General features: G+C 51.6%; 4 protein-coding genes across 9 annotated transcripts; 2 read left to right on the top strand and 2 right to left on the bottom strand.

Annotated features, from left to right (window-relative positions):
• The first annotated feature begins 267 nt into the window (after positions 1-267).
• JMJD8 (jumonji domain containing 8) lies at positions 268-2,903 on the top strand. Of its 2 annotated transcripts, none has more exons than XM_023497771.2 (9): positions 268-599; positions 1,327-1,416; positions 1,604-1,652; positions 1,786-1,882; positions 1,980-2,048; positions 2,168-2,287; positions 2,356-2,423; positions 2,511-2,640; positions 2,718-2,903. In XM_023497771.2, exons 1-9 carry the CDS (start codon positions 499-501, stop codon positions 2,732-2,734), a joined length of 741 nt encoding a protein of 246 aa, XP_023353539.1. In that variant the 5' UTR covers positions 268-498; the 3' UTR covers positions 2,735-2,903. The 2 variants fall into 2 exon arrangements, with proteins under 2 accessions (XP_023353539.1, XP_012398681.1); XM_012543227.3 differs by having other exon boundaries at positions 270-599; positions 2,511-2,645.
• Positions 2,642-9,351, bottom strand: STUB1 (STIP1 homology and U-box containing protein 1). Its single transcript, XM_031945723.1, has 7 exons — positions 8,895-9,351; positions 6,019-6,217; positions 5,734-5,899; positions 4,537-4,627; positions 4,142-4,198; positions 3,850-3,966; positions 2,642-3,733 (listed from the first exon to the last, which is right to left on the bottom strand). The coding sequence occupies exons 1-7, from the start codon at positions 9,078-9,080 to the stop codon at positions 3,608-3,610; spliced, it is 942 nt and encodes a 313-aa protein (XP_031801583.1). The 5' UTR covers positions 9,081-9,351; the 3' UTR covers positions 2,642-3,607.
• Positions 9,352-9,389: 38 nt separating this feature from the next.
• LOC105749541 lies at positions 9,390-13,484 on the top strand. Of its 5 annotated transcripts, XM_012543232.3 has the most exons (6): positions 9,390-9,561; positions 9,852-10,067; positions 10,819-10,912; positions 11,961-12,120; positions 12,686-12,838; positions 13,059-13,484. In XM_012543232.3, exons 2-6 carry the CDS (start codon positions 9,940-9,942, stop codon positions 13,232-13,234), a joined length of 711 nt encoding a protein of 236 aa, XP_012398686.1. In that variant the 5' UTR covers positions 9,390-9,561; positions 9,852-9,939; the 3' UTR covers positions 13,235-13,484. The 5 variants fall into 5 exon arrangements, with proteins under 5 accessions (XP_012398686.1, XP_012398685.1, XP_012398683.1 ...); XM_012543231.3 differs by lacking the exon at positions 9,390-9,561 and having other exon boundaries at positions 9,747-10,067; positions 10,688-10,912; XM_012543229.3 differs by lacking the exon at positions 9,390-9,561 and having other exon boundaries at positions 9,979-10,067; positions 10,560-10,912.
• Positions 13,485-14,123: 639 nt separating this feature from the next.
• On the bottom strand, positions 14,124-19,613 carry RHBDL1 (rhomboid like 1). The gene is made up of 8 exons (XM_031945722.1): positions 19,318-19,613; positions 17,607-17,768; positions 16,673-16,897; positions 16,431-16,579; positions 15,873-15,985; positions 15,694-15,794; positions 15,474-15,534; positions 14,124-15,110 (listed from the first exon to the last, which is right to left on the bottom strand). The coding sequence occupies exons 1-8, from the start codon at positions 19,354-19,356 to the stop codon at positions 14,839-14,841; spliced, it is 1,122 nt and encodes a 373-aa protein (XP_031801582.1). The 5' UTR covers positions 19,357-19,613; the 3' UTR covers positions 14,124-14,838.
• Positions 19,614-23,253: the final 3,640 nt, after the last annotated feature.

The raw sequence follows: 23,253 nt of genomic DNA, 5'->3' as shown, positions 1-23,253 counted from the left end.
GATGCGATTTGAGGCGATGCTGAAAGAGCCTGGGGTTAATCACGGGCTCGGGGTTTGTTGGGATAAGCCGGAGAGCCATTTCTCCAGTTAAAGCAAAGGAGGAGAGCCCCGCGGAAAATGAATTTGAGGTGCGATCAAACGAGTCCTTCCGCAGCAGTAACGCTGTACTTTATTTAGCAAAGGTAGGCGGGCACTTCCGATGCAGGGAGAAGAGTTGGGGTAGGGAGGGAACGGAGGGAAAAATGCGACCGGAAGCACGTTTCCGCTAGGAAAGAGTTTTCCGGTTGCTGAAGGAGTCTCCAGGGCAACCATTTTTTTCTGCCAATCTCAGCCTTGTCCTTCGCGTGAAGCCTCTTGGGAGATGTAGTCCTTGTTGCGAAGGCCACAATGCTCCGCGGTGGATGCGGCGGACCTTCGGTCAGGCGGGGCTGTGCGCTGCCCAGCCCCTAAGAGAGCCCGGGATTCCAGTTCCCGCAACCCTCGGAAGGTTCAGTCTTCATGAGGCTAGGACGGTGGCGGTGTATCGGGATGCGGTTCCTGTTTTTAACGCTGATAGCCTTTGCCTGCTTTGAGAGCGGGACCCCTGTCAACGGGGGCTGGTGAGCATATGGAGGGGCGGGCAGCATGGTCCAGGAGAGGGGTGGCCTTCGGGAGAGCCACGGAAGCGAGATGAGAAGGGGGCAGGGGCCGGGCCTCAAAGTCGTGCCAGATCCCTCTCGCCACTGCTTTTTTCTCAACTTCCTGCGTCCCAAAGAGGAAGCAGGCCCCTCGTCTCGGCCCCTTCCCTCTGCCTTCACGATTTCTCAGCCCTTTTGCCCTACTCATAGAGGGGACAATGAAAAAGGGAACTCACTGAGGGACCGAACGGATAAAATTAGGTTTGGGGGTCCTGAATGTTTTTTGATTCATCGGCCAATCCAGTGAAGATTTGGCCTTGTTTGTCAGAAAAGGACATAGGGGAGTCTGGAGTACAGCGACCAGTTTGAAGTTGAGGAGCCAAATTTAACCCAGATTCTTAGAAAATTTGAGTTTAAAATTCCCACCAACCTGCCTCTGATGAATCATCCATCGGCTCCACCTGGGTCGCCTCACTAGGCTTGGAAGTAGAGCAGTAAGGAATAGGAGTGTTAAAATTAGTGCAAAAAATTAAGGATACAGACCAATTCCAAGATGTGGTAGTAGTCCATCCACTACCTAGCTGAGAATAGCCCGATAATCCTCACCTCATTCTTGGTCTGGGTGGCAAACAAGCCCATAGAGAAAGACAAGTATGGGTTACCTCAAACATTTTCACTGTTCTCTACCCACCACTGCACCCCCATCCAGGGAGCTGAGTGGGCACCTGGCCCTAGAAGAAGAGGAGCAGTGTACGGTGGATCGAAGAGCAAACCTAACTTATGCAGAATTCATCCATCAGTAAGTGGGGGGAAGAGGGAATGTTTGAGCCCTCTCCGTGGGAAGCACATTGTGAAAGTATAGCAGATCCCTAAGCTTGAATCCCTGTCACCTCAGCTGTCAGTGCCCATCACTGTGGTCACACCTGACTAGAAGGGAGAATCAGTGTGGGTGAGAACTGTCCATGCCCTTTGTCCTTCTTTTATAGATACGCCTTCTCTAGACCTGTCATTCTACAAAGACTCACTAACAACTCGGTAAGTCCCACAAGCCGTATCCTGCCTACAGCCATGTTGAACTCCACTAAAGGCCAGTGTGATGGGGGGGTGGGGGTGGGGGTGGGACATGACACATCTGTTTTAAGCCTAAAGGCCCTTCCTTTCACCTTAGCTGTTCCAGGACTTGTGTTCCAAAGAGAAGCTTCTGGCGGAATTTGGGGACTTCAGGATACGACTGAGTACCGCTAACACATATTCTTATCAGAAAGGTAAGCCCTACTTGCCTACCACCATCTTGTGCAACCTCCAGCAGGACCATTTTTTGCCACTCAGGTCCTGACTTCCAGCCTTTTCCTTCCCCTACAGTGGACCTCTCTTTCCAAGAATATGTGGAACAGTTGCTGGAGCCTCAAGACCCAAAATCCCTAGGGAATGGTGAGTTAAGTGCCTATCCTCAAGGGCCAACAAAGCTGAAGTCCTTTAACCACCTTGAGAGCATTTGGGGACATGGACAGGGCAGTAAAAGGCTGCACTCTTTGATTTCCTTTCACTAGATACACTTTACTTCTTTGGGGACAATAACTTCACTGAGTGGGGTGGATTGTTCCAGCACTACTCCCCACCTCCTTTTCGTCTCTTGGGCACTAAGGCGGCCTACAGTTTTGGAATCGCAGGTCAGTATGGCCCTCAGGGATAGGGAGCTGCTGGGAGTCTAGATCTGTTGATGAATCCTCCTCCACAGGTGTTGGCTCTGGAGTACCCTTCCATTGGCACGGGCCAGGTTATTCTGAGGTGATCTTTGGACGAAAGGTGAGGCAGGAGAGTCTCCCTAGATGTTGGAAGGGGGCCAGTGGATAAGCCAGTTCTGACTAGGTCCTTCTTCCCCATCCCCAACAGCGCTGGTTCCTGTATCCTCCAGAGAAGAGGCCTGACTTTCACCCCAACAAAACTACCTTAACCTGGTTACGGGACACATACCCAGCACTCCCGATCACTGAACGGCCCCTACAGTGTACTGTCCAGGCTGGTGAGGTCAGAGGGGTTCACTTTATTGGGTGAGTGGGAAGAAAAAAAGGCCTGTGCTAAGTTTCATCCCATCTCCAGGTGCTGTATTTCCCTGACCGTTGGTGGCACGCCACCCTGAATCTGGACACGAGTGTCTTCATCTCTACGTTTCTGGGCTAGAAGTAACAGCATCCTCCAGGTTGAGGCTGATCTGTTGCCACCTCTGACTCTGAGTGCTGTTAATTTATTGCCACAATTTCCCTATAATGAAGTAATGGTGCTGGCTCTGCTGCCTTTGTGTCTCTGTGCCAGCCACTTTCTGCCCTCTTGCTTGGGGCTGGAAGACAAATGAGACAAATGAAGTGAAAGGGGAAGAGGAAAGGTAAGCATGTGTCCCACGGGGCTTCAGACCAAGGAGAGCTCCATCCAGGTGTTGAGGGAGAGAAGAGAAGGCTGCAGGCCCTTGTCTCTTCTTTGCTGAGTCCAGCACCTGCAGGGCTAGATCAGCTCAAAGGCATATTGCTCACAACTTTTATTACCCTCCATAGAGCTTCTTTCAGTCCATTCCTACTCCAGCCCCTTCAGACAATTGCAGAACAGGGTAAAAGGGGCCAGGGAGAGCCCTCCCCCCGGGCTAGGGTCATGGCTCAGAACAGGTAATGGCTGTTAAATGAAAAAGGAGAGTGAACACAAATTATATACATGGGAAAAGAAAGTGGAAGGTAGGTGCCAGAAACCACGCCAACCTCCACAACAGGAACCTGGCCAGTGCCAGAATAAAGTCTTACCCTTTGGGAGGCAGACACCCTCTATAACTCCAGAAAGCCCCCAAAGCCAAGCCCAGGGTCCCCAATCCATAGGCAGTACAGAGATGGAAGACTGGCTCAGTACCCAGCAGGCAGGTTTGGGTAAGAGACAGACCAGATGGACAGTAAGGCATGTGTTGGCCCTGGGGGACAGAGGGGCTCCAACTTAAAAGGCTAGAAACTTCAGTAATCTTCTACCCAGCCATTCTCAGAAATGAAGGCATCAATCACTTCCTTCATAGCCAGGTTGGGGATGAGCTGCTCCTGGGTTAGGGGACTTCTGGTCACAGGGTCAAAGTGGCCCACTCGCTGGAGACAGAGAGAAAAGAGAGGCACTGAGGAGCCACTGAGGTCCTCAACCCAGTTCTAAGCAGGACCACCACCAACATTCAGGAGAGCCAGCTTTGCCACACCTAGCACATTACCTGCAGATGTTCTTCAATATCTTTCCGGTCATATGTGATGCCGCTGGGAGTGATGCACGGCTCCCTCATCAGCTCAAAACTGATCTTCCCACACAGATAGTCTGGGATGTCTCGCTTCTACCATGGGAGGAAGAGAGACAGGAGTTCAAGGGACTGGACAGGCCACAGACTCCGGGCCCCTCAGCTCAGGCTTCTCCCTCCTCAGGCAGTCACTCTGTCCCCTCCCCTCCTGGCATCAGGAAGCTAAAGTAATCAGAGCCAAGGTGACAAGAGGCTAGGAGTCTGTCCTCACCTTTCTCTTCTCATCCACCTGGGAGAAAAGCTCGTCCATGTCTGCCAGATACTTATCCTGAAAAGGAAATCACCTCCTTTATTGGGAGTGCTGCTCACAGGCAGAAGTGCCCGGCCCCACCATGCCTCAAACACTGGGCCCGCGCACAAACCGAGACAGGGTTTAGTAACTAGGAAAAAGAAGGCACATGAGCTTTGGAATTTCCTCCCAGGGCCTGGGCCTTGCCCCAAATCGGCCTCCTGCCAAGACAGCCTACAGAGCCCAGGGGTGACTGTCTCCCCATGTGCCTGTGGGGTGGCTGGTGCCCACAGTGGGCCTTGCCCCAGGCAGGAGCCTTCCCAAGCCATGCTACCATCATCTCACAGGGCAAGGACAGACCGGCAGGGCAGCCTCACGTGTTTGGCTTCAATGCTGGCCTGCTGGGCACGGTTCCGGCTTTCATCTCCATTCTCTTCCTCTTGACTCCGCTGACACTCCTCCAGCTCCCTGGGGAGGCCAAGGAAGTAATCCATCAACAAGCCTTTACTGAGCACCTACTTTGTGGGTCCAGCCCTGTGCTCTGCTACGCTGCAGGAAACACAAGACAAAATGACGGGGTCCTCGAGTGGGGGAGCCAAGGCTGGCCCACACAGAATAGCTAACCCCTGCCCCAGTCATTCGGAGCCCTGGGCCCCATCTCCTTTCTCCAAACCCTTAAAGCATATACTGTTTCTTCTATGCCCCTGGACAGGAATCGGTCCTGAACTCTGTCTCCCTAACTCTACTCTTAAGCTTTACCCCGACAGCAGAAACAGCCAGTAGCAAGTTCTAACTTGCAAACCACGCCCAGGATTAATGCCAAGGGAGGGGAATGGGAAGTACTCAAGACACCTGAAAGGAAGTACTACTTTGCCATTTATTTTTCTCAGTTGCTAACAATTCCCATCAGATCAGTACCTCCCTCTACCTACCTACTCTCATCTGGTCTCCACTTCTCCAGGCCTTCCCAGACACCTGCTGAAATCTGCTTCCTCTTTCAGGATCTCCTCTTTCCCAGTCATAATCATCTTTCCCCAAACTCTGCTCAGAGTCCCCTTCCCCTTACATTACACCTATCTATATATAGTGCTTTATTCATATTCTTAGACTGTATGCTCTTTGACATCAAGAACTTTATTTCACTTCTATAACTCCAGTGCTGAAGATGGAATAGAGAGCCAGCCTTACAGCAAGGAAGACCCAGGTTCAAGACTTGCTTCTGGTATATTCAAGAGATGTGGCCATATATAAGCAAACCATTCAACAATGTAGTGCCTCCAGGCAATCGGGAGGCTATAAGTTATAGACAAGATGTCTACCTCCATCTTAGGAGGGGGAGTCTTCTAGTTCACATTAGGTCCAGACCAATCTCCACCCCACCCCCATTCTCCACCAACTAGTGTTAACCACAGGGCCATGCAGATGGCAGGACCTATCTCACATACCCATGCCCAAGGACTGATTCAGCCTGGGGGAAGGAGTGGGCAGGCAGGTCAGAAAGCTTTTCTTTACCCTGACACCTTCTTGTAAGGTTTGGGTTCTAGGTGCAGCCAGACCCTTCCTGATCCACTCACCGCTCTCTCTCTGCCATGATGAGCTTGGTGAGGTAGGCATGAAGTTCATTCTCCTGGTGAATACGCCGTTCCTCAATGCTGTTCCAACGCTTCTTCTTGGCAATGCGCAGTGCACTTGGGATGTCGTCCCCAAAGTTCAGCCGCTGCTCCTTGGCAAGATTGTAGGCTGTGGGAGAGGGTGGATGCTACTGGGCACAAGACCTTGGACTCCAGAAGAGCAGGTCCTGGGGAGAGGGACCTGGGACTCCTATCAGAGTCCACATGGCCCAGTGGGGCCCAGCTCACCTCTCTGCAGGTTGGCAATGGCCTCGTCATAGTTCTCCATCTCCAGCTGGCACTGGCCCAGGAAGAAGTGGGCCTTCACTGACTGGCCGTCCAGCTCTAGGGCATGCTTGCAGTCGGCCAGAGCCTTGTCATGCTGCTGCATCTTCAGATAGCACAGTGCCCGGTTGGTGTAATAAACAGCCACAAGGGGATTTCGGGTCTGGATGGGGGAAAGGGGGACAGCAGACGTTTCAAATCTGCTGAAATACCTTCTGTCCTCTGTATTCACATTTTCTGGTCAGGCTCAAGGCAAAACAAAACTGCTATTCTCCAAGAAGAGAGTCCCATATCCCCTTAAAATCCACTATAGAAATCCCATGGAAAGTTCAAGTGTTGGTGAGATTCCAATACAGCTTTTCTGACTCCCTAGTTCATCACTCTGCTCCAGCCTTAGGTTTTCAGGCAGCCTTGTTTTCAGCCAGCCTCAAGCTGTATCTGACCAGGAAGGGCAAGTGAGATGTCCTTTGAGGGTCCAGGAACGTCTTAACATCTGTTTTGGGCCAATAACTGCACATTCATGGAGTCACGCCCCCCCCCCCCCCCCCCCCCCCCCCCCCCCACCACCAGTGGGGGACCATGATGAATGAGCTGGGTGAAATAAGCAGGTGTCAGTCTCCAACTCCAAAAGCCCAGAAACAAGATTTGGGCAATGTAACTTATCAACTGGGTAGTGCTACAAACAGGTAACAGAGCCCAAACTAACAACTGCCAAAAAAAGGTCACAACCAAAATGAGAAAAAGGAGTTGACCACTGTTAATATGTGTGAACCTTGTGATACTAGAAATGGTGAGGAAAAATGGAGAAGCTTGGTCTCCCCACACGCTGTGTGCCAGCTCTGCTCTCTGCCTTACCATCCTTCTATCCAGCTTCTCATCCATGGACAGCTTAGAAATAGTGGGGCCCTTAAAATATGGAAGAGCAAAATGGGATAGGACCCATTAAAGTTCCATAACCTTACCCTACTTTATGTTGTCCAGTTGGCTGTAGGCAAAGGAACCTTTTTACTGCTCAAAAACGATGGGGAGGAGACCCTGTCCTAGGTCCTTCAATACCTGCCTTTTTCTCTTAGATCCTTCCATCTCAGCCTTTGACATCAGGCAAGATAAAAACCTTTGGTTTTACTGATTTTACAATTAATTTTACTGAATTTATAGTTATCTGAACAAGAACTAGAAACTTACTCTTAGTCCTGGCTAGGCTTTTTAGATATCCTAGCTGAGGCTTGGCCCTCTGCTCTCAAGTGAGGACTCTACTGTTTTTCGGGGACCTATAGGTTGTGAATGGGCCTCTTCCTAAACTAGTTCATCTATGAGTCAAATGGACCATAAGCCGGAGGCATTAAGCCACCTACATAATCCTGAAAAGCATGCTCAGGAAATCAGGAAGGTGACAAGTACAAGGTGCCACATTAAGAGATAAACAAAGGCTCATCAGCTAAGGAGCTAAACAGCCTGACTCATCAATGTCCCACCTTTCACATTACTCCTCTCTGAATTTAGAATCAGGAAAGATTTTTAAGAGGTAATTTACATTCATTTTATACAGGAAGAAACTGAATCCCAGAGCAGGGAAGGGATATTTTAGATGTCCCAGAGAAGTGACATGACTCCAATTCTCCCTCCATCCAGTACCCTCTGATGCCTCCCTGCCCCACCTGACTGTCAGAATCACAAAGGAGTTTTCCCTTTGCTGAAGGAGCTTCAGAAACCAGCTTTTCACTGGTAGGACTCAGCTGAGACTCTTAAGACTACCGAGTTCTTCGAAACTCGCCCCTCTCCTCCAGCCCATCCTTTCGACATCCCTTGAATATTGTCCTTTCAGATCCTCCTTTTCCCTCTTCACACCCTTGTTCCCCATTTTCCTCTTCCTTAGTCAGATACTCTCCCCTGAAAGCAAGCTACTTTAGCTGAAGCTCCGGGCCCCAATGAATTCGGGAAAAGTGGTGAGCTTATTCCTAGAAATTGTAAAACATTTCTCCATCTCCCTTTCTCCATCATTCTATCGTGTGATCCAAAATGGCATAAATTCAGCATCCCCAAGGACAGAAACTTTGCTGACATTTATTCCTCTAATTCAATTCAACCCTGTTTTTTACACTATTATAAAAAGCAATTGCACACTAAATACTTGTCATTTAAAAACGTTCCTAGAAATAAAGACCAATAAATGGGGTTCCTTTATCTAATCTAGACCGTTACATATGTGAATTACATATAAGAAAAAATTCGTGTTAACGCAGGAAAAATCCACTCGATCCAATCTTTAACTCCCAAGCCCCTTTGGGTGGCACTCTGGCATTTTGGAACAAAACTTCTAAGCTCTGAGTTCAGCGAAGAACGAATGTCTAAAGACCCAGAATTGAACTACTGACTTTGTAAAGACTTGCCCTAATCTCCTGCTCAGCTGGAGACCAAAAAGAAAAGACCTAAGGGATCCATCAGGCTCATTAATATGCTCCCTCTGATGAATGAATGCGAGGACCTCAAAGAAACTCTTGTTGAACTCACAGAATTTGAAAGTTTGGATAGAAAGAGGGTAGGCGAGAAATGGTCCCTCGAGGCTCCGCGCCCCCCACTCCCGGATTCGGCGGCGGGAGGGAGGGGGCTAGCACGGGGCCCAGAGACCCGGGAGGAATCGTTCCATTCACCCGAGTCAAAGGCATTCAGGAGCCATTTCTTTTTTGAGAGGGGGCTTCGGCCAGGGCCGCGCTGGGCCCCGCTCCCTCCCAAGCTCGGGCTCCCCTCCTCGCCCGGGGCGCCGCAGAGCTCCCCCCTCCCCGCGCGCGGCTGGGCGCCCTCCGCTGCCCCGCCCCCCGGCGCCGGCACTCCGCACTCACGATGGCTTTGCTGTAACAGGCCGCGGCCTCCGGGTACTTGCGGCCCACGAAAAGCCGGTTCCCCTGTTCTTTCAACTCCTGGGCGCTGGGGCTCTTCTCCGGGCTGGCCGCGCCGCCGCCCCCCGAGCCTAGGCGGGCCCCGCTGCCGCCGCCGCCCCCGCCCTCCTTCTCTTCTTTTCCCTTCATGGCTCCGGCCCGGCCCCGGCCTCGGCCCCTACCCCGGCCCGGCCCCGTGATCTGGTCACGGCCCCCGGCCCCAGCCGCTGAACTCAGGTCTGGGCCCGCCCTCGCCCCGGGCGCTGCCGACAGAAAGCGCCAGCGACTCAGCTCGGACCCCCGAGCCCAGTCCCAAGATGCCCCGAATTCTTCCCTGCGGAGACCCAGCGCCGTCACCCAACCGGAAGTCCCGGCCCAGGAGAGCGAGGGGGGCGGAGCCGGAAGAGAAGGGATGAGCCCGTGAAGAAGGACGCCAGAAAATCGAGAAGCTTGGGGGCGGGGAAAAGGTCGAGCCCAGAGATGTAACAGCGAACGAGCACGAGGGGGCGGGGCTAGTCGAGTTAGCCCTGAGTAAACTGGGTTTGTCTGTGCGTAAGAGGATCGGCGGTCTAGTCGCAGACACAGAAGGGCTGGGGCCGAGGGCTTCGATTGAGCCCGCCAGGAAAGGCGGGTGAGAAGAGGAGACCCTAGGAGGGGAACATACGTGTTTCCACGCGTGCGCGGTGTGGGAAATGTGGCCGAGGCGGGGCGCGGCTTGAAGGGGCGGGGCTAGGGCGTGTCTGTTTATCAAGAAGTGGGATTGGACCTGAGTAATTAGAGGGGAGGAGAGAAGATGCACCGTGGAGGAGCATATCTGCGCGTGCGCGTGCGCGTGCGCGTGCGCGGACGGCGGTCCTTACCTGAGGAAGAGAAAACTCGGTTCTTTTCCCCCTAACCTTTCCATTCCCTTCCCCATTACAGCTCTAGGCGTTTCCTTCCTAGGGGGCCCATTTTGAAGACGCCCCCAATATTCAGGAGGCGCCGAAATTCCTATTTGGGGGCCGGAGCCATGAGCCTGAGCGGGGGTCTTTATGACTGTGACGACCCCCAGCGCTGGACGGCCGTGCTGGGCTGCTACAAGGACGTGGTCAGAGCCAGAGAGGGCAAGAGCCGCAAGCTCGTCGCTTTGGATGCATGGTGAGCCGAGCTCCCCCCGGAGCCCGGGCCGCCCCTGATCCTCCTGGGGAGCCTGGGGGAGGGGGGAAGAGGAGGCGGGAGCGTCCGCTTTAACCGCCCCGCGGCGGGCTCGGGAGATGCAGACACCACCAGTGAGACGGCTCCTGCCTCCGATCCTAATTGGAGGAAACTCCTCCGGTGCTGGCGCGCAGCCAGCGTTTGGTAAATGCCGTTTGATTGACTGATAGGAAAAGGAAGCTGGGGTCCGAGGGGTCCCGGGGACCCGTGGGGCAGTGCCCGAGCCAAATGCGGAGGGACGCGTGGGTGGGCGTCGGCGTGCTCACCGACCAGGAGCAACCGGGTTCTAATCCGAGGGGAGTTCCAGAGCTGAATGAATTTCTTGAGGGAGGGTGGAGGTAAAGATGGGAAGTAAGAACAGTGGCAAGATGCCCGCTCCATCTTTATCCCGGTTTTCTTTTGGCTGGATCTCTTCAATTCTCCCGGGCAACCCAGAATCTATTTCCAGGGTTCAAAAAGGGGAGGAGACACCCTAGTCCCTGAGGGGTTCCGGACACAGGAACTATCCAGGTATAGTATTGTCTGGAACCTCGCTCTAAAGCAGCTTAATGTTCTACCCTGAGATCCAAGGGCGGCTAGACTTCGGGGAAAGCTGTCCCGGCGGAATGGTGAACTTCCTGACCCATCCCTGGTACCGCAGGTACAACATACACACACACACACCACTCCATGCGTCAGTGGGTGCCTATTTCAGGTATCAGGAGGAGCTACCAGTTTCTATAAGAGAGAGAAAGGACAAATACCTCACAAGAGATGAATTGGTGAAGCTGATGGAATGGAAGCTGACGGTAAGCTTTTGCTGTATCTGAATAAGGTGGCATCTTTAGAGAGGGGCACAAATCCATGCCGAACAGAGAAGGCACAAAAGAAACGTAGGTCCGTCCAGAAGGACGACCTGACATAGCCTCTCTACTGACTAAACAAGTAACTTTTCTGATCTCCCAATTTGTTAGTTCCTTCTCCACAAATTAAATTATCTTATATTTACTTGTGTCTTCTCTCTCTTTTGCTCTCTGCTTCTTTCTAAACACACATATATACATGCGTATTTATATGTTGTCTCCCTCTATGGAATGGAAGTTCCTTAAGAACAGTAACTATTTCGATTGTCTTTGTACCCGCTGTGCCTCAAATTTAGCAGGCTTGTTGATTGGTGTCCACTGAGTGATAAGTAGGTTACTCTATCTCTTAACTCTGTTTTTTAGTTTTTAGAAACATAAGTGTGTCTCATTTCCTCCCTCCCCCTCCCCCAGTGTCAGAAATAGAATACCAGTGTTAGGAATTAGGATCCAATCTTTTCATTTCACAGAGGCAGAAACAAGCCCAGTAAGGGGAAATGACATTTACAACCAAGTTTCAGGTCTTCTAATTTCCACTCTAGTAAAGTCAAACCCCAAGACTTGTTCCCTGCCAAGAGCTCTGTTTACTTCAATGACTTCATGTCCTCGTGTTTATAAGATAGGATTTCTTCTTGAAGTTAGGATGGGGTTGTATCCTAGAAATTGACAGGGAAGGTTTCCTTTGAAAGAAGACTCAGGGTTCTAACGAGAAGAGATTGGCGTATGTAAATTGGTCTAGAACCTGTAGTCATGAATGTCAGTTCTACCAATTATTATATATAACATATATATATGTATACATATATATATATATGTATATATATATATATATAGTACACATATTATATATGTAATTATATATTACCATATAACCCCTCAGGATTTTTAGTGAGAGACCTGGACTAGGTTGTGAGGGGCCTAACAGAGAGAATCATTAAGAATTCAATTCTATATTCTTATCCTCCTCCTCCTTCTGTCCTTCCCTACACATACTTAGAGGGGCAAATTCAGACCACGACTCCAGAATTTGGTGGCCACTAATCCAGAGGAGTTGGTAAAGCAATGCACAGCAGCAGCCTTCTCTCTCCTACCTAATGTGGAAGCTGCCATCACAGAGCTGAGCCAGCTTAAAGCCGTGGGACCAGCTACTGCCTCTGGTGAGGGAAGAAGAGAAGGGATGAGCTGAGGGTGGGTCCCAGCAGCTGGGGAACATTTGTAACCTCTGGGCTAGAACTGAGCCTCTGATTTCCTGGTCTCTTGGGGAGAGCCTGGAAGGGAAGTCTGGGATATGCCATCTCTAACATCCGTCTCAAACTGAGAAGGCTGAATGAATGAAGCATTCATTCAGTTCAGGGGATGGAAAAGTATGTGTGACCTAAAATGATGACTACTGACAGAGCACAAGACATTCAGCCCTTCCTCTGCTCTCCTTGAGACTTGGAAGCATCCCCTCCCCTACCTGCTGCCTTGTAACACTAGAACAGACCATTTTAATCAGTTCAGTTCAACATTTTCCCAACCAATGGCCAAACTTGATCTCATACTACCAAGAGATTTCTTCTGATGCAGCAGATCATCCCCAGCCAATGTGGTGACCTAAGAGTTTAGAGAAACTTACTTAAAACGAGGTAACATTCAAGGCCCTACAATCTGTGGAAAGTATGGATGGGCCTGGACTGGAGGGTTCCCTGCTCTCCCGTAATCCAGTCATGCTTTCCTCAGCAATCCTGACAGCAGGTGCCCCAGAGACAACAGCATTCATGGCAGATGAGGCAGTGGCTGCTGTCCCTGGCTTACCCAGGCTCCAATATACTCTCAAACACTATATCCTGTATTTGGACAAGATCCGGGCCTGTGCTAAGAGGCTGAACCAAGGTAAGGGCTAGCAACCGAAAAGATGCATATACTACAGTAGTCTCGGTCTCTGATGATCTGACTGCCTCTACTCCCAGAAGGGTTTGGGGAATGACTAAGCCTAAATAGAGTGGGTAAGGGAGCTTCAGGCCTCTGGGATGGCAAACTTCTGGCAGGATGCTTTAGTTTGAGTAGGGTCAGAGTTGCATATTCATTTTCCCTCCTTGGGCTTTTCTCATAGTTGATGCCTCCTCAGAATGGACTCCTCATCAGATAGAAATGTGCCTCTGGACCTGGACTGTGGCTCAGAAACTGTGTCCCACAGTCCTGCCCTCCTTTTTGGGGGAAGCCCCCAAAACCAGAGAAGGTGCTGAAGACGTTAGACCGTCCAAGAAACGAAAAGCTAGCATTCACTGATCCTGGGCATCTGTATACACTTCATTCAGAGAGAAATGCATCAGCCAAACTCCTATCCTCTACATGGGGGGCTCAGGGCAAAAAGTAGCCTTTGTCATCCATTAAAATTGCCTACCATCCCAACCTCATCTGGATCTCAACTCCTTAGATACCCTCTCCCAGGCTGGCACTGACCCAGGAATTAGGAGGATAGAGTGTGTAGCTCCAATTCCATCACTAAATCACCTCTGGTAAAGTCATTTAAACTATTGTTGCAGTTTGAATAATTTTTCCCTGTTGTGTTCAGTTCCTGCATAAACCTAGACGGGAGCATTTCCAGTGCTTTGTTTTCTCTTGTCCTATGTGTGGTATGAAAGGTGGGATGTTTCAGAGAGAGTTAGTAGTTTGAACTGCATAGAGCTGTGATTCTCACAGGGAGAGGGAGTGGGGGTGGAATGGAAATCAGAAGGAGCTTAGTTTTCCAGAGAGAAAATGCCTGCTACTGGAGCTTTCCCGAATTTAGGAACTAGAGAAGGCTGTAGGTGTTTCAAAGCTGGTGGGGCCTCTTGGGATTTCAGGGAATGAATGGGGTGGGCCCTCGAGGCTCAGCAGTTCTTAGCTAACTGCTTTGGCAGGAGGTGTAAACAGCTTCTTAATTGCCTTCACACATGAGCCTAAATTCGGAGGTGTGAGGAGGGAAATCTTAACAGGCCTGAAAAGTTGTTGGGAAAGACCAGAAGCTGGAAATAGCAGGAGGCAGTCCCAGGGGATTCTGCCTTGGTCTCTATCCCAACAGCAGGGCCTCTGGAGAAGGGGAAGAAGGGAGAAAGAAGGTCACTTGAGCAGTGGGGAGGGGGTGGGCAGGCCCGGAGCTGAAACTGGCATTCTAGTTTGAGACTGCTTGGCCAGCTGCTGTGTAAAATATTTATTCATACTCCAAAAAGGCTCAGACAGCAAATCCATCACACTGGCTCTTTGCTCTGGAGGCTGTGAAGCCTCTGTTTTACTCCCCTGGGTGCTTTCCTCTGGTCACTCCCCCTGACTTCCTTTGGGCACATCCCCTTCTACCTTCCACAGGGCAGCCTCAAACCACGGCTTCCCTAGTGGCAGGGAGACTCGGAAGAGGATTTAGGCCCAGGACCAGTGTAAGGCTTGAGAGGCCCTGAATTCGGTAGCTTTGGGAGCCATAGAGCTGAAGTCTCTGCAGCAACTGGGGAGAATTGGAGAGAAAAGAGCCAGCTGAGGGAAATTGGGGGTGGGGGGAGCAGTAGGGCCCCTGCCCTTCCCAGGCAGGTGGGCACAGGGGACGGGGGTGGGAGAAGCAGCTTTAAAACATACATTCAGTAGAGGGTGGACATGCAGGCCCACACCTGGAAGTCCTGCCAAGGGGGGCCGTGCCCTGACTAGCCTGCACACAAAATCACATGCATGCACCTGCATGCCCAGCCCAGCCCAGAATCCAGTGGGAAGTTGGCACCTTAGGTTGTTCTTGTTACTGGAGAACCAGGCCAGGCACTAGATCCACCTCAGTCAGGTTCACGTTGATAGGGAGAAATAACAACCGCGTCCTGGCTGCCTGGCAGATGGTGGCACCAGAGGGGCGGTGTTGGCACTTTCATGGGGTACTAAGGGGGAGGCAGGACCTGTGCCCCCAGAAGGTCGTAGGCGAAGATGTTCCAGAAGATGGCAAAAAGGAGGAAGGTGGCATAGGAAAGTAATACCACCCACCAGCCACACTGGTCCTGCAGGTTCTCCTCATAGCTTCGAAGGATGGTCAGGCCCATGCTGATGCCCACGACGGCGCCCGCCAGATGGGCCATGAAGCTGGGCTGAGGGCCTGAGGCAGGCAGGGGCGGGGAGAAACGGAGCCAAACAGCTCTGCCCACCTCTGAGCTCACTGCAGTGGGGGGAGCAAGATGTGAGGACAAGAGAATTCCTGGGGAGCCCCAGCCCGCAGGGGGCCACTCACACCTCAGCCCAGTGGGATCTGGGTGGTGCCTACTGTAATCATCTAGAGAGGGAGTGACCCCCTAGGGCTGGCAAAGACTACCTGTGGCCAGTCCTTTCTCCCTTCTAGTGTGGCTGACTGCTAGCCATTCACTGTTGTTCCTTTAGCTGGTGCAGGTGGGAGGGTAGAGAAACCCTGTGTACCATGCTCAGAACCTGTGATGGGACGGGGGCTTCCTCGGGCCAGGGGAAACATTATCCTGACCCAAATTCAGCCCTCCCCCCCCACACCACTGGGTTAGCCAATACTCACTGCACACCAGCGCCAGCACCATCCTCAGCAGTTTGTAGGGGCAGCGCATCCCAGCCCAGTTCTAAAGGAGGAGGAGCATCTGGTGAGGATTTAGATGGGGAGGCTCAAGAAGCCCATCCTAATGGCTTGGGCCAAGAAGCAGGGGGACGGGGCCAGCCGCATCCTTTCTTCAGAGTCCCCAGCGCCTCCCCTGCCAGCCCTGGATAGACCCTCTCCTCACCATGACAACATTGGCCAGATGGGCGGAACAGAGGGCATAGACGCCCCCTGAGCCCCCTACCACAGGGGCCCGCATATCCGTGATGGAGACGGTCAAAGAACCTGTGGGAGGAAAGGAAAGGTTAGGAGAGGGCTGTCCCAATAAGCCATGCTTTCTGAGCACCTCAGCAAACACCTCACCTGCCAGCACGCCCGCCAAGTAAAGGAACCCTATCCGAAGCACTCCGTGCACCATCTCCAGGGGCACGCCAATCATGAGCTGCAGGAGAGCATTGAAGCCCAGCTGCTCCAACCTGCAGGGGGGAATTCGCACTGGTCAGAGCGGCATGGACACTGACCGAGCCTCTCACAAACCAGCCCTGGCACCTAGGGGGATGGGGGAATAGGGCATGATGGCCCAGCATTGCTTCTGAAAACCTCCATCCCCCTCTACTCCAGCCTGGAAGGGGGAAACGAGTCCCCTCTGGTCTGCAAATGCAGAGGTGGGGACACTTTCTCATGAGAAAGCAGGAGGGAGGGGGTTCCGCCCCAGTCTGCCAGTGCCTCGTGAGTCATTTGGCCTGGGCAAGTCCTTCTGGGCCCCTACTGGCCTGCTTCACATGGCTTTGGAAAGATACAAGCAAGAGATTATTCACCCAATTCTCATTTCAAGCCTGGGTCCTTATGGAAAAATTCCTTTGGAACTACCAGAGGCCCCTATATTGACCTGTGGGAGAGACCGAAGGTAATCCCCCTTACCCGACATGCATGAACATGTAGGTGAGAAATCGCCAGGCGCGGGCACGGTGGCCAGGGTGGTACACCAGAGGACTCTTCATGTACTCGGGGTGATAGGTCTGCAGCACCCACTTGTTCAGTCGAGCCCCATAACACAAGAACACGATGATCTGGGAAGGACAATTTATCTCAGTCTGTCCCCCTTGGGGCTACAAATAGGGGAAATAGTTTAGAGATGAGAACGGGCTGTCCATGGCTACTACCTGTGTGAGTGTGACAGTAGCCATGAAGACTGGAGGTGGGCAGGTTCGGTGCTGGTAGAAGTACCATCGGCGGTCCATCTCACACGGTAGGATCTCATAGGCCACATAGCGCACAAAGCGTTTATAGAAACCAAGGCCTGGCTCATCCAGTAGCCCATCCCGAGGAAGGGCACGCTGCCCATTGGTGATGGCCCGCTTGAAGCTACTGGATCTTTTGCTGCTGATCTGCCAGGGAAGAGCAGAAAAAGGCCCCTGATATCCAGCTATAGAAACCAGGGCCTGCCTGGGACACAAAGGGGCCACTTGGGAGAGAGGCAGAATAACAAACATTTTTCGGTGGACCAAATTTCCAGTAGCCAATACGGATCTATTGATAGATATTGCCATCATGTTTGTCTTCCAGTCAAGATAATTAATTGACTTAGGTTATCTACTATGTATAAAGCATTCCTTCTACAACTTAGGTACACATGCTGCATAAAGACACTGTGAATGCCCTTGGACTCTTAAGCTCCCAAGGGAGAAAGGGGAACCCTCACCCTCAATCAATAGTCCTATAGTCAGAGGAGCAAGGGATTTAGACCTGAATGAGATGTTAGAAATGATCTAATCCACATTCTAAAAATGAGAATCCCAACCCACAGTATGTAGCAGCACTAGGATTTGAACCCATGTCCAATATGCTTTCCACTACCTCTGCTGCCTGTTTCCTGGAACAAAATCCTTCCTCCACTTCCTCCTTTCAGACACTCTTAGGCAGATTCAAAGAGCACCGAGATCCTTAATGCCACCAATGCCCATTTCCTCCAATTACAGTGGTAATAAGAACCACATTAAGGGAGATTTCTCCCTAAATAATCCCTTTCTATCACCCAGAAGCAAAATCGTGAGGACCAATGGGAGCTGAGATCAGCCTAAGACCCCTGTCACTGACCAGATCTACCAACTCCTGGTAGCAGATCTGTCCTTGGTCGTTGCTCTGGGCCAATGCCACCAGCATGTCCAGTTTGGCAGGGTCCAGTGGCAGCTCATGGCTGTGCACCAGGCCAGTGAAGGTCTCAACGCCAATGAAGCCAGTGTTGTCAGGGTCCAGCTGCTGAAGATAGGAAAGGGGGTAGGGGGCAGGAAAGGATGAGGCCCAAAACAAGGTCAAGACCAGCATTTTCCAGACATACCCTACCCCACCCAATATCCACACATGTAAATGAAAAGGTTGAGCTGGGGTAAAATAGAGAAAATACCTGTCTCAGGGCAACTTATTTTTCTGCCTTTAGTGACCCAGAAATGGTGAGAACTGCTCTTCTACCTCAAGGGGCAGGGGCTTTCTGTCCCCCAGGGACCCTGGCTCCCCTTCTTGGCTTCATCTCAATTCTCAGGTCACTTCCACCTGTGTTTCCACCTACTTAATTCAAAGACCCTAGATACTTATCCTCTCTACACAAGTGTCACAGCCCTGTTCTATCCTTCTTGCTTATTGTCCCTACTGGTCTAGGCTGGGAGAAGGAAGCCCTAAGTCCAGGGACCCCTTGAACAGGGGAGTTATTAAGAATCACGAAGACAAAACTGAATAAAATCCATTGGTTGAAAGGGGCCTGCTGTCCCATATTTTCTTTTGAGGCAGACAGAACAAACATAATTCCACAGACAGGTGAGAATCATCCCATTTATGAATCATTTATGAACATTCTCGAGTCAGAAGACTGCTTAGACATTTCTTAGACAGCTGTACCAGCCACCCAGCCATTCAGTGTTGTCAGGAAGTCTTGCTGAGGTCTAACCCGTATCATTATGTTGTTGTAGGTCACAGAACAGTTGGACACAACTTTCTTACACCTATAAATCTTTCTTAGATTCGCACTGAGAGAGAGCCACTCATGTCCTCCATCCTAAGGCCAGACAATCCTTCCGATTTAGGAGGGCAGAACAGCCAGACAGGTGACTGCAAGGTGGAGGCAGAGAGCAGGGAGGGAAGAGGAGGGCCTTTTGCTCCTGGCTCCCCAACCACACCATCAATGGCTCTGACAGGCTATTCGTCCTGGAACCCGGCCCCGGTCTGAGGTCTGGAGAGCATCCTCAGGACCGAGATGGGGAATTCCCTCTTCCCCTAATTCTCAGCCCCACGGGGCACCCCCAGTGCTAGTGAGGGAGCCAGGCTCACAGGTCAGCTGGGGGGGGGGGGGTTGGAGGACAGGGCGTCCTAGGGCTGGGGAGGGGGACATCGGGTGGGAAAGGAGGCAGGCCCAGGGGTGTGGCGAAACGCGGCTCAGCCGGCCCGCCCTTGGGCGCTCAGGTTCCCTGGGGAGTGCTGCCTCAGGGAAGATTGCACCCGGGGCTGGAGTATCCGGCGCACGCCCAGCCTGGCCGGGATCCCTGGGAAGGGGAGGAGAGCAAGCCCCAGCGGGGAGGCAGAGGCGCGCCTTGGGGCGCCGGCCCCGCGGTTTGGTGCAATTCTCCGGGCCGGCCAAGTGGCAGCCCCTGGCCTCAGCCGCAGGCAGTGCACACGCCTTCTGCATGCGTGCGGGGCGCGGGGAGGGGGGGGAAGGGGAAGAGAACGGGGGGCGTGCGGGGATGGGGGAGATAGGAGTGCGGTCTGGGCAGAAGAGCAGCCCAGCCCCGGCCCGCGCCCGCGCCCGCGCCCTCCGCACCTGCTCCTGGATGAGCTGCAGCAGGGAGCTCCTGTCCATAGAGCTGCCCGGGCGGGGGGGCGGCTGCTCCGCGGACCCGGCGCTGCGGCCCCGGCCCCGGCCCCAGGCCCAGCCCCAGCTCCGCCGCGCTCTCCGCTCTGGGCACCGCCGCCGCGGTCACACCGCCCTCGCCGCACTCCCGGCCCGGCCCCGGCCGCGCTCGAGCCGCCGCTGCCGCACACAGGGGCCAGCGCGTCACGGAGCCACCACTCCCCTTCCCCCTCCCTCTCCTCTGCTCCCGGACAGAGACTCGCGCGCGCGCGCCCGGGCACACGCACGTCCCACCCCTCTCCGCTCGCCGCCCCTCGCTCCGGGAGCCGCGCAGCCCACTCCTCCCCGGCTTCCAGACACGCACAGCCACACAAACGCGCAGCCGTCCCACGCTCTTCCCCTGCTCCTTCAGCTACGGCGCCACACACACACACACACACACACACACGGGTGTGGGGAGAGGAAGACTCAGTTCTAGGATCCTGAGCTAGAAGGGCCTCCGAGGGAGCCAAGTCATCCCCCTCATTTTGCGTTTCCTGAGCACCTGTTAGGTGAAGGGCAGCAGGCTACACCCCGCGGGGGAAGACAAAGACGTACTCTGCAGCTGCTCAGGTACCTGTCCGCCACAGGGCCCCTATCGGAACAAGGCGTCCCCTTGGAGCGGGCACTCTCTAAGCCCTCTCTGGCTCCGGGAGCCAGAGTGTGTCAGAGCCACAGTCCCAATCGAGTCACAGTTTCAGTCAACTCCATGTTGTCCCTTGCTTACACCTCAGATCTCTCTGGTAGAAAACCCGTGGGAGAGCTCTCGGTAAAACCATCTCGGGGAATCCGGTCCAAAAAGTGCATTTTACCCGTCATCTGCTACTGCAAATACACTCGGCTAAGTACTGGGAATAAGGAGACCAAAGGAACATCACGCGTTCCCTTCACGGAGCTTACGTTCTCCGGCAGAGGATAAACCATGTAAACCGTTCATCTGAGCAAGAACATTAACAACCAAGGGCATCTGTGAAGGCGGAGCAACCAAAGTAGGAGTAAAGAAAATCTTACAACTTAAAGGATTAAAAAAAGAAAAACTTAATAGCAAATGTATATATAGAGAGAAGGCATCTGTACATCGGAAAGTAACTATTGGGCAGCTAAGGGGCGCAGTGGATAGCGCACCATCCTGGACCTGGAGCCAAGAGGACCCGAGTTCAATTGGCAGTGAAGACACTTACTAGCTGTGTTACTCTAGGGAAGTCTTAACCCTTTCTGTTTTCTCATCCGGGAAAATGAGCTGGAGAAGAAAATGGCAAACCACTGACAAGAAAAGTACAAATGGGGTTTCAAAGATTCAGACATGGCTGAAAATTAATTTTATGTATCTGTGAAACAGCACAGAATGGAAAGTGGTCAAGCGAACCTAGATTTGAATACTGCTTCTAACAAACATTGGCTGCATGAGCCTCTGAGCCTCAATTTCCTCATCTGCCAAATGGGGAAAATAATAGCACCTACACCACAGGGCTAGCATGAGGATCAAATGAGAGCACAAACAGAGCGGAGTATCTTTGAGTGATGGGTTAGCTAGCACTAGATATTTAGATAGATTTTTACTAGATTTAACTATATTATCTTTCCAAAAACTCCAGGAATGCAGTCCATGTTCATTCCAACCACCATACTAACCACTTGTACAGACACATATGTGCACCAAATTTCTTGTGTCTATAATCACAAATGAAACATACTCAAAACCTCCTTCTCTAAAAATTACTAAATTATTCAGCGCACATTTGTCAAATAGGCACTTTGTGCAGATCCATGTGGGTGGAGGAAGGTGAGGGGGAGATGGCAATAGATCCCTCACTGCTACCTGACAAGTCCCCAGTATCAGTGTTGGAAAGGTGTGCTTGTGGCCAGCTGAGGCACCACCTTTTGTAACTGAGACACAGTTCAATTCTCCTCTGCTTCACTTACCACATGTATTGATCATATGGAACAAGTACTATGCGTGGACTCAGTGCTAGAGAAGGCTGAGAGGTTTATCACATCCTACTTTGGGAGGATGTGATCTACTGAAGAAGATGGCAAATTGTGTCTCCTGCCTACAATCTCCATCCTATTCAACCTCCAAAACCAAATCCTGCCTTCTTGAACTTTCTCTTCTCATGACTTCCTGAAACTTTTGTGGCCAGTTTGATACAGAATCATTTGTAAGACTGCTCTTCCCAAAGACTGCTTAACCAAATGGTTAAGTCCCTTGAGGGAGAGCCTCATTTTTTGGTTCCCCCCTTCCCAATGTCCTAACAATGGTCTCTCAGATCATTAAAGGCTAGTTTCCCATCCAGGGAATCTATACTCTGTGCACCAGGATTCTTTGTTCAGTCCCTTTCCTCAGGCCAGAAAGCTGAAGAAAAATCCTTCCCCTTCTCCCCTTTCTCCAGCACATGCACACATTTTCTGGGTGAATTACAGGTGGGGAAAAAGGGAAACAAGCAGTGGCCTCCTGCACAGGACACAGGCCAGAATTTTGCAAACTTTTTCAGTTTTGAAGCTGCAGCTGTCACATCAGGCTTTGGGGAGTTGCTCAGAAATGAGATAGAAGCATTGCCTAAACTGTGACTCTGGGACTGGTGTTTTCATTTTTTTTTAGGGAAATGTGTGAGTCTTGGGCCCTGGAGTACAACGTAGCATTAACAAGAAAATCAGACAAGCATCAGGTGGAAGCAGAGATGTCTATCTTTGTAGCCCTGACTAATCTGGAAGTGAGGACTTATGCAGATTAGCATACATCGCCAGTGACTGGGGTTAGACTCTTAAGAAGCAGCCTTCAAGGCACCCGCTGCTCACAAGCCCAGTGATTGCCCTTCTGAGGTTATCTTCCCCAGAGAGCATAGCTCCCTACAAAGGGAGGACCCATTCCCAAGCCGGGAAGAGACTAGCCTTATGATAGAAAAAGACTATCCTTTGAGAATCCAAATCCAAGCTCACATGCTAACTCATCAAAATCTACATGGCTGGGAGGATATCAGGGGAGAGAAATTTGGTCCCAGTGGACTTGGCCTTATGACTATTACGACAGAGGTTGTTGAGTTACCATAGCAACCTCCTCCAAGGACCATTTGGAAATCTATAACCTTCTGTCGGGGAGCTGAAAAGGAGCAATTACTCCTGGCAGTTAATGTCCCCAGAGGATGCTGGAAGGTTAGAAATAGCAAGCTGCCCTACTCAGAATTAGGCCTAAGGAAAGAGGTTGCCCAGAGCTCAGAGAAGGGGCATTAAGCTGAATGGCTTTTCTCCCTAAAGCTTCTTGTAGCAGCACACAAGCAAGGGACAGGGAAGCAACAAGGACAGAGATCAAATTTGCTAGGTCTAGGACAAAGTGGGAGATGTCCCTTGTGCTAGGTTATGGTATGTGTGAGGAGGAATAAAGACAAATCTCTCTTCCATGCCCTTTATTTTCTTAAAAAAGAACTCGATGTATTTTCACTGTGATTCTTACAATATCTCTATGAGGTAAATATTGTCATTTTACAAATGATACCATTTTACAAAACTGACCCCTGGAGATGTTGTGACTTGTTATGCTGATGGATATCTAGAGGCCTGGATAAGTTTAGAAGCCAGGGTCCGACTCAGGCCAGTCTTCTTTCTACAAGATGCCAGTGGTCTGGGCTGCTTTACAAGATGGAGGTACTGACTGGCAGATGAATCTCTATTGCCCAGAGGGGCAGCAGCAGCAGCAGCTGTGCTCCAACATCAGAAGCCAGTGTGAGTTTGCTCTAACAAACAGGAGTCCAGAGCAAGATGCTAAAGAGAAGCCAACGGGGTCTCAAAAGTCATGCACTGGGTTGGAGATGTGAGGATCAGCATTTTAAACCATGGACAGAAACTACTGATGAGAAATGGTAGATTGTCTTC

The sequence above is a fragment of the Sarcophilus harrisii genome, chromosome 1 (assembly GCF_902635505.1).
Source record: "Sarcophilus harrisii chromosome 1, mSarHar1.11, whole genome shotgun sequence".
NCBI lineage: Eukaryota > Metazoa > Chordata > Mammalia > Dasyuromorphia > Dasyuridae > Sarcophilus > Sarcophilus harrisii.
Note: the sequence above shows the minus strand (reverse complement) of the source record. Positions and strands in the feature narration are given on the sequence as shown.

What these genes read in the sequence shown, in the direction of transcription:
- STUB1 (XM_031945723.1), bottom strand. Translation starts at nt 9,080, where the DNA reads ATGAAGGGAAAAGAAGAGAAGGAGGGCGGGGGCGGCGGCGGCAGCGGG. An exon ending in ATCATGGCAGAGAGAGAGCG is followed by an intron (nt 4,628 to 5,733) that starts GTGAGTGGATCA and finishes TGGCCTCCCCAG; the next exon opens with GGAGCTGGAGGAGTGTCAGC. An exon ending in ATATTGAAGAACATCTGCAG is followed by an intron (nt 3,734 to 3,849) that starts GTAATGTGCTAG and finishes CTCTGTCTCCAG; the next exon opens with CGAGTGGGCCACTTTGACCC.
- LOC105749541 (XM_012543229.3), top strand. Translation starts at nt 10,673, where the DNA reads ATGTTCTACCCTGAGATCCAAGGGCGGCTAGACTTCGGGGAAAGCTGT. An exon ending in GGGACCAGCTACTGCCTCTG is followed by an intron (nt 12,121 to 12,685) that starts GTGAGGGAAGAA and finishes TGCTTTCCTCAG; the next exon opens with CAATCCTGACAGCAGGTGCC. An exon ending in TGCTAAGAGGCTGAACCAAG is followed by an intron (nt 12,839 to 13,058) that starts GTAAGGGCTAGC and finishes CTTTTCTCATAG; the next exon opens with TTGATGCCTCCTCAGAATGG.
- RHBDL1 (XM_031945722.1), bottom strand. Translation starts at nt 19,356, where the DNA reads ATGGACAGGAGCTCCCTGCTGCAGCTCATCCAGGAGCAG. An exon ending in ACCAGGAGTTGGTAGATCTG is followed by an intron (nt 16,898 to 17,606) that starts GTCAGTGACAGG and finishes CTTCCCTGGCAG; the next exon opens with ATCAGCAGCAAAAGATCCAG. An exon ending in CTTGGCGGGCGTGCTGGCAG is followed by an intron (nt 15,795 to 15,872) that starts GTGAGGTGTTTG and finishes TTCCTCCCACAG; the next exon opens with GTTCTTTGACCGTCTCCATC.
- JMJD8 (XM_012543227.3), top strand. Translation starts at nt 499, where the DNA reads ATGAGGCTAGGACGGTGGCGGTGTATCGGGATGCGGTTCCTGTTTTTA. An exon ending in CCCAAAATCCCTAGGGAATG is followed by an intron (nt 2,049 to 2,167) that starts GTGAGTTAAGTG and finishes TCCTTTCACTAG; the next exon opens with ATACACTTTACTTCTTTGGG. An exon ending in CTACAGTTTTGGAATCGCAG is followed by an intron (nt 2,288 to 2,355) that starts GTCAGTATGGCC and finishes CCTCCTCCACAG; the next exon opens with GTGTTGGCTCTGGAGTACCC.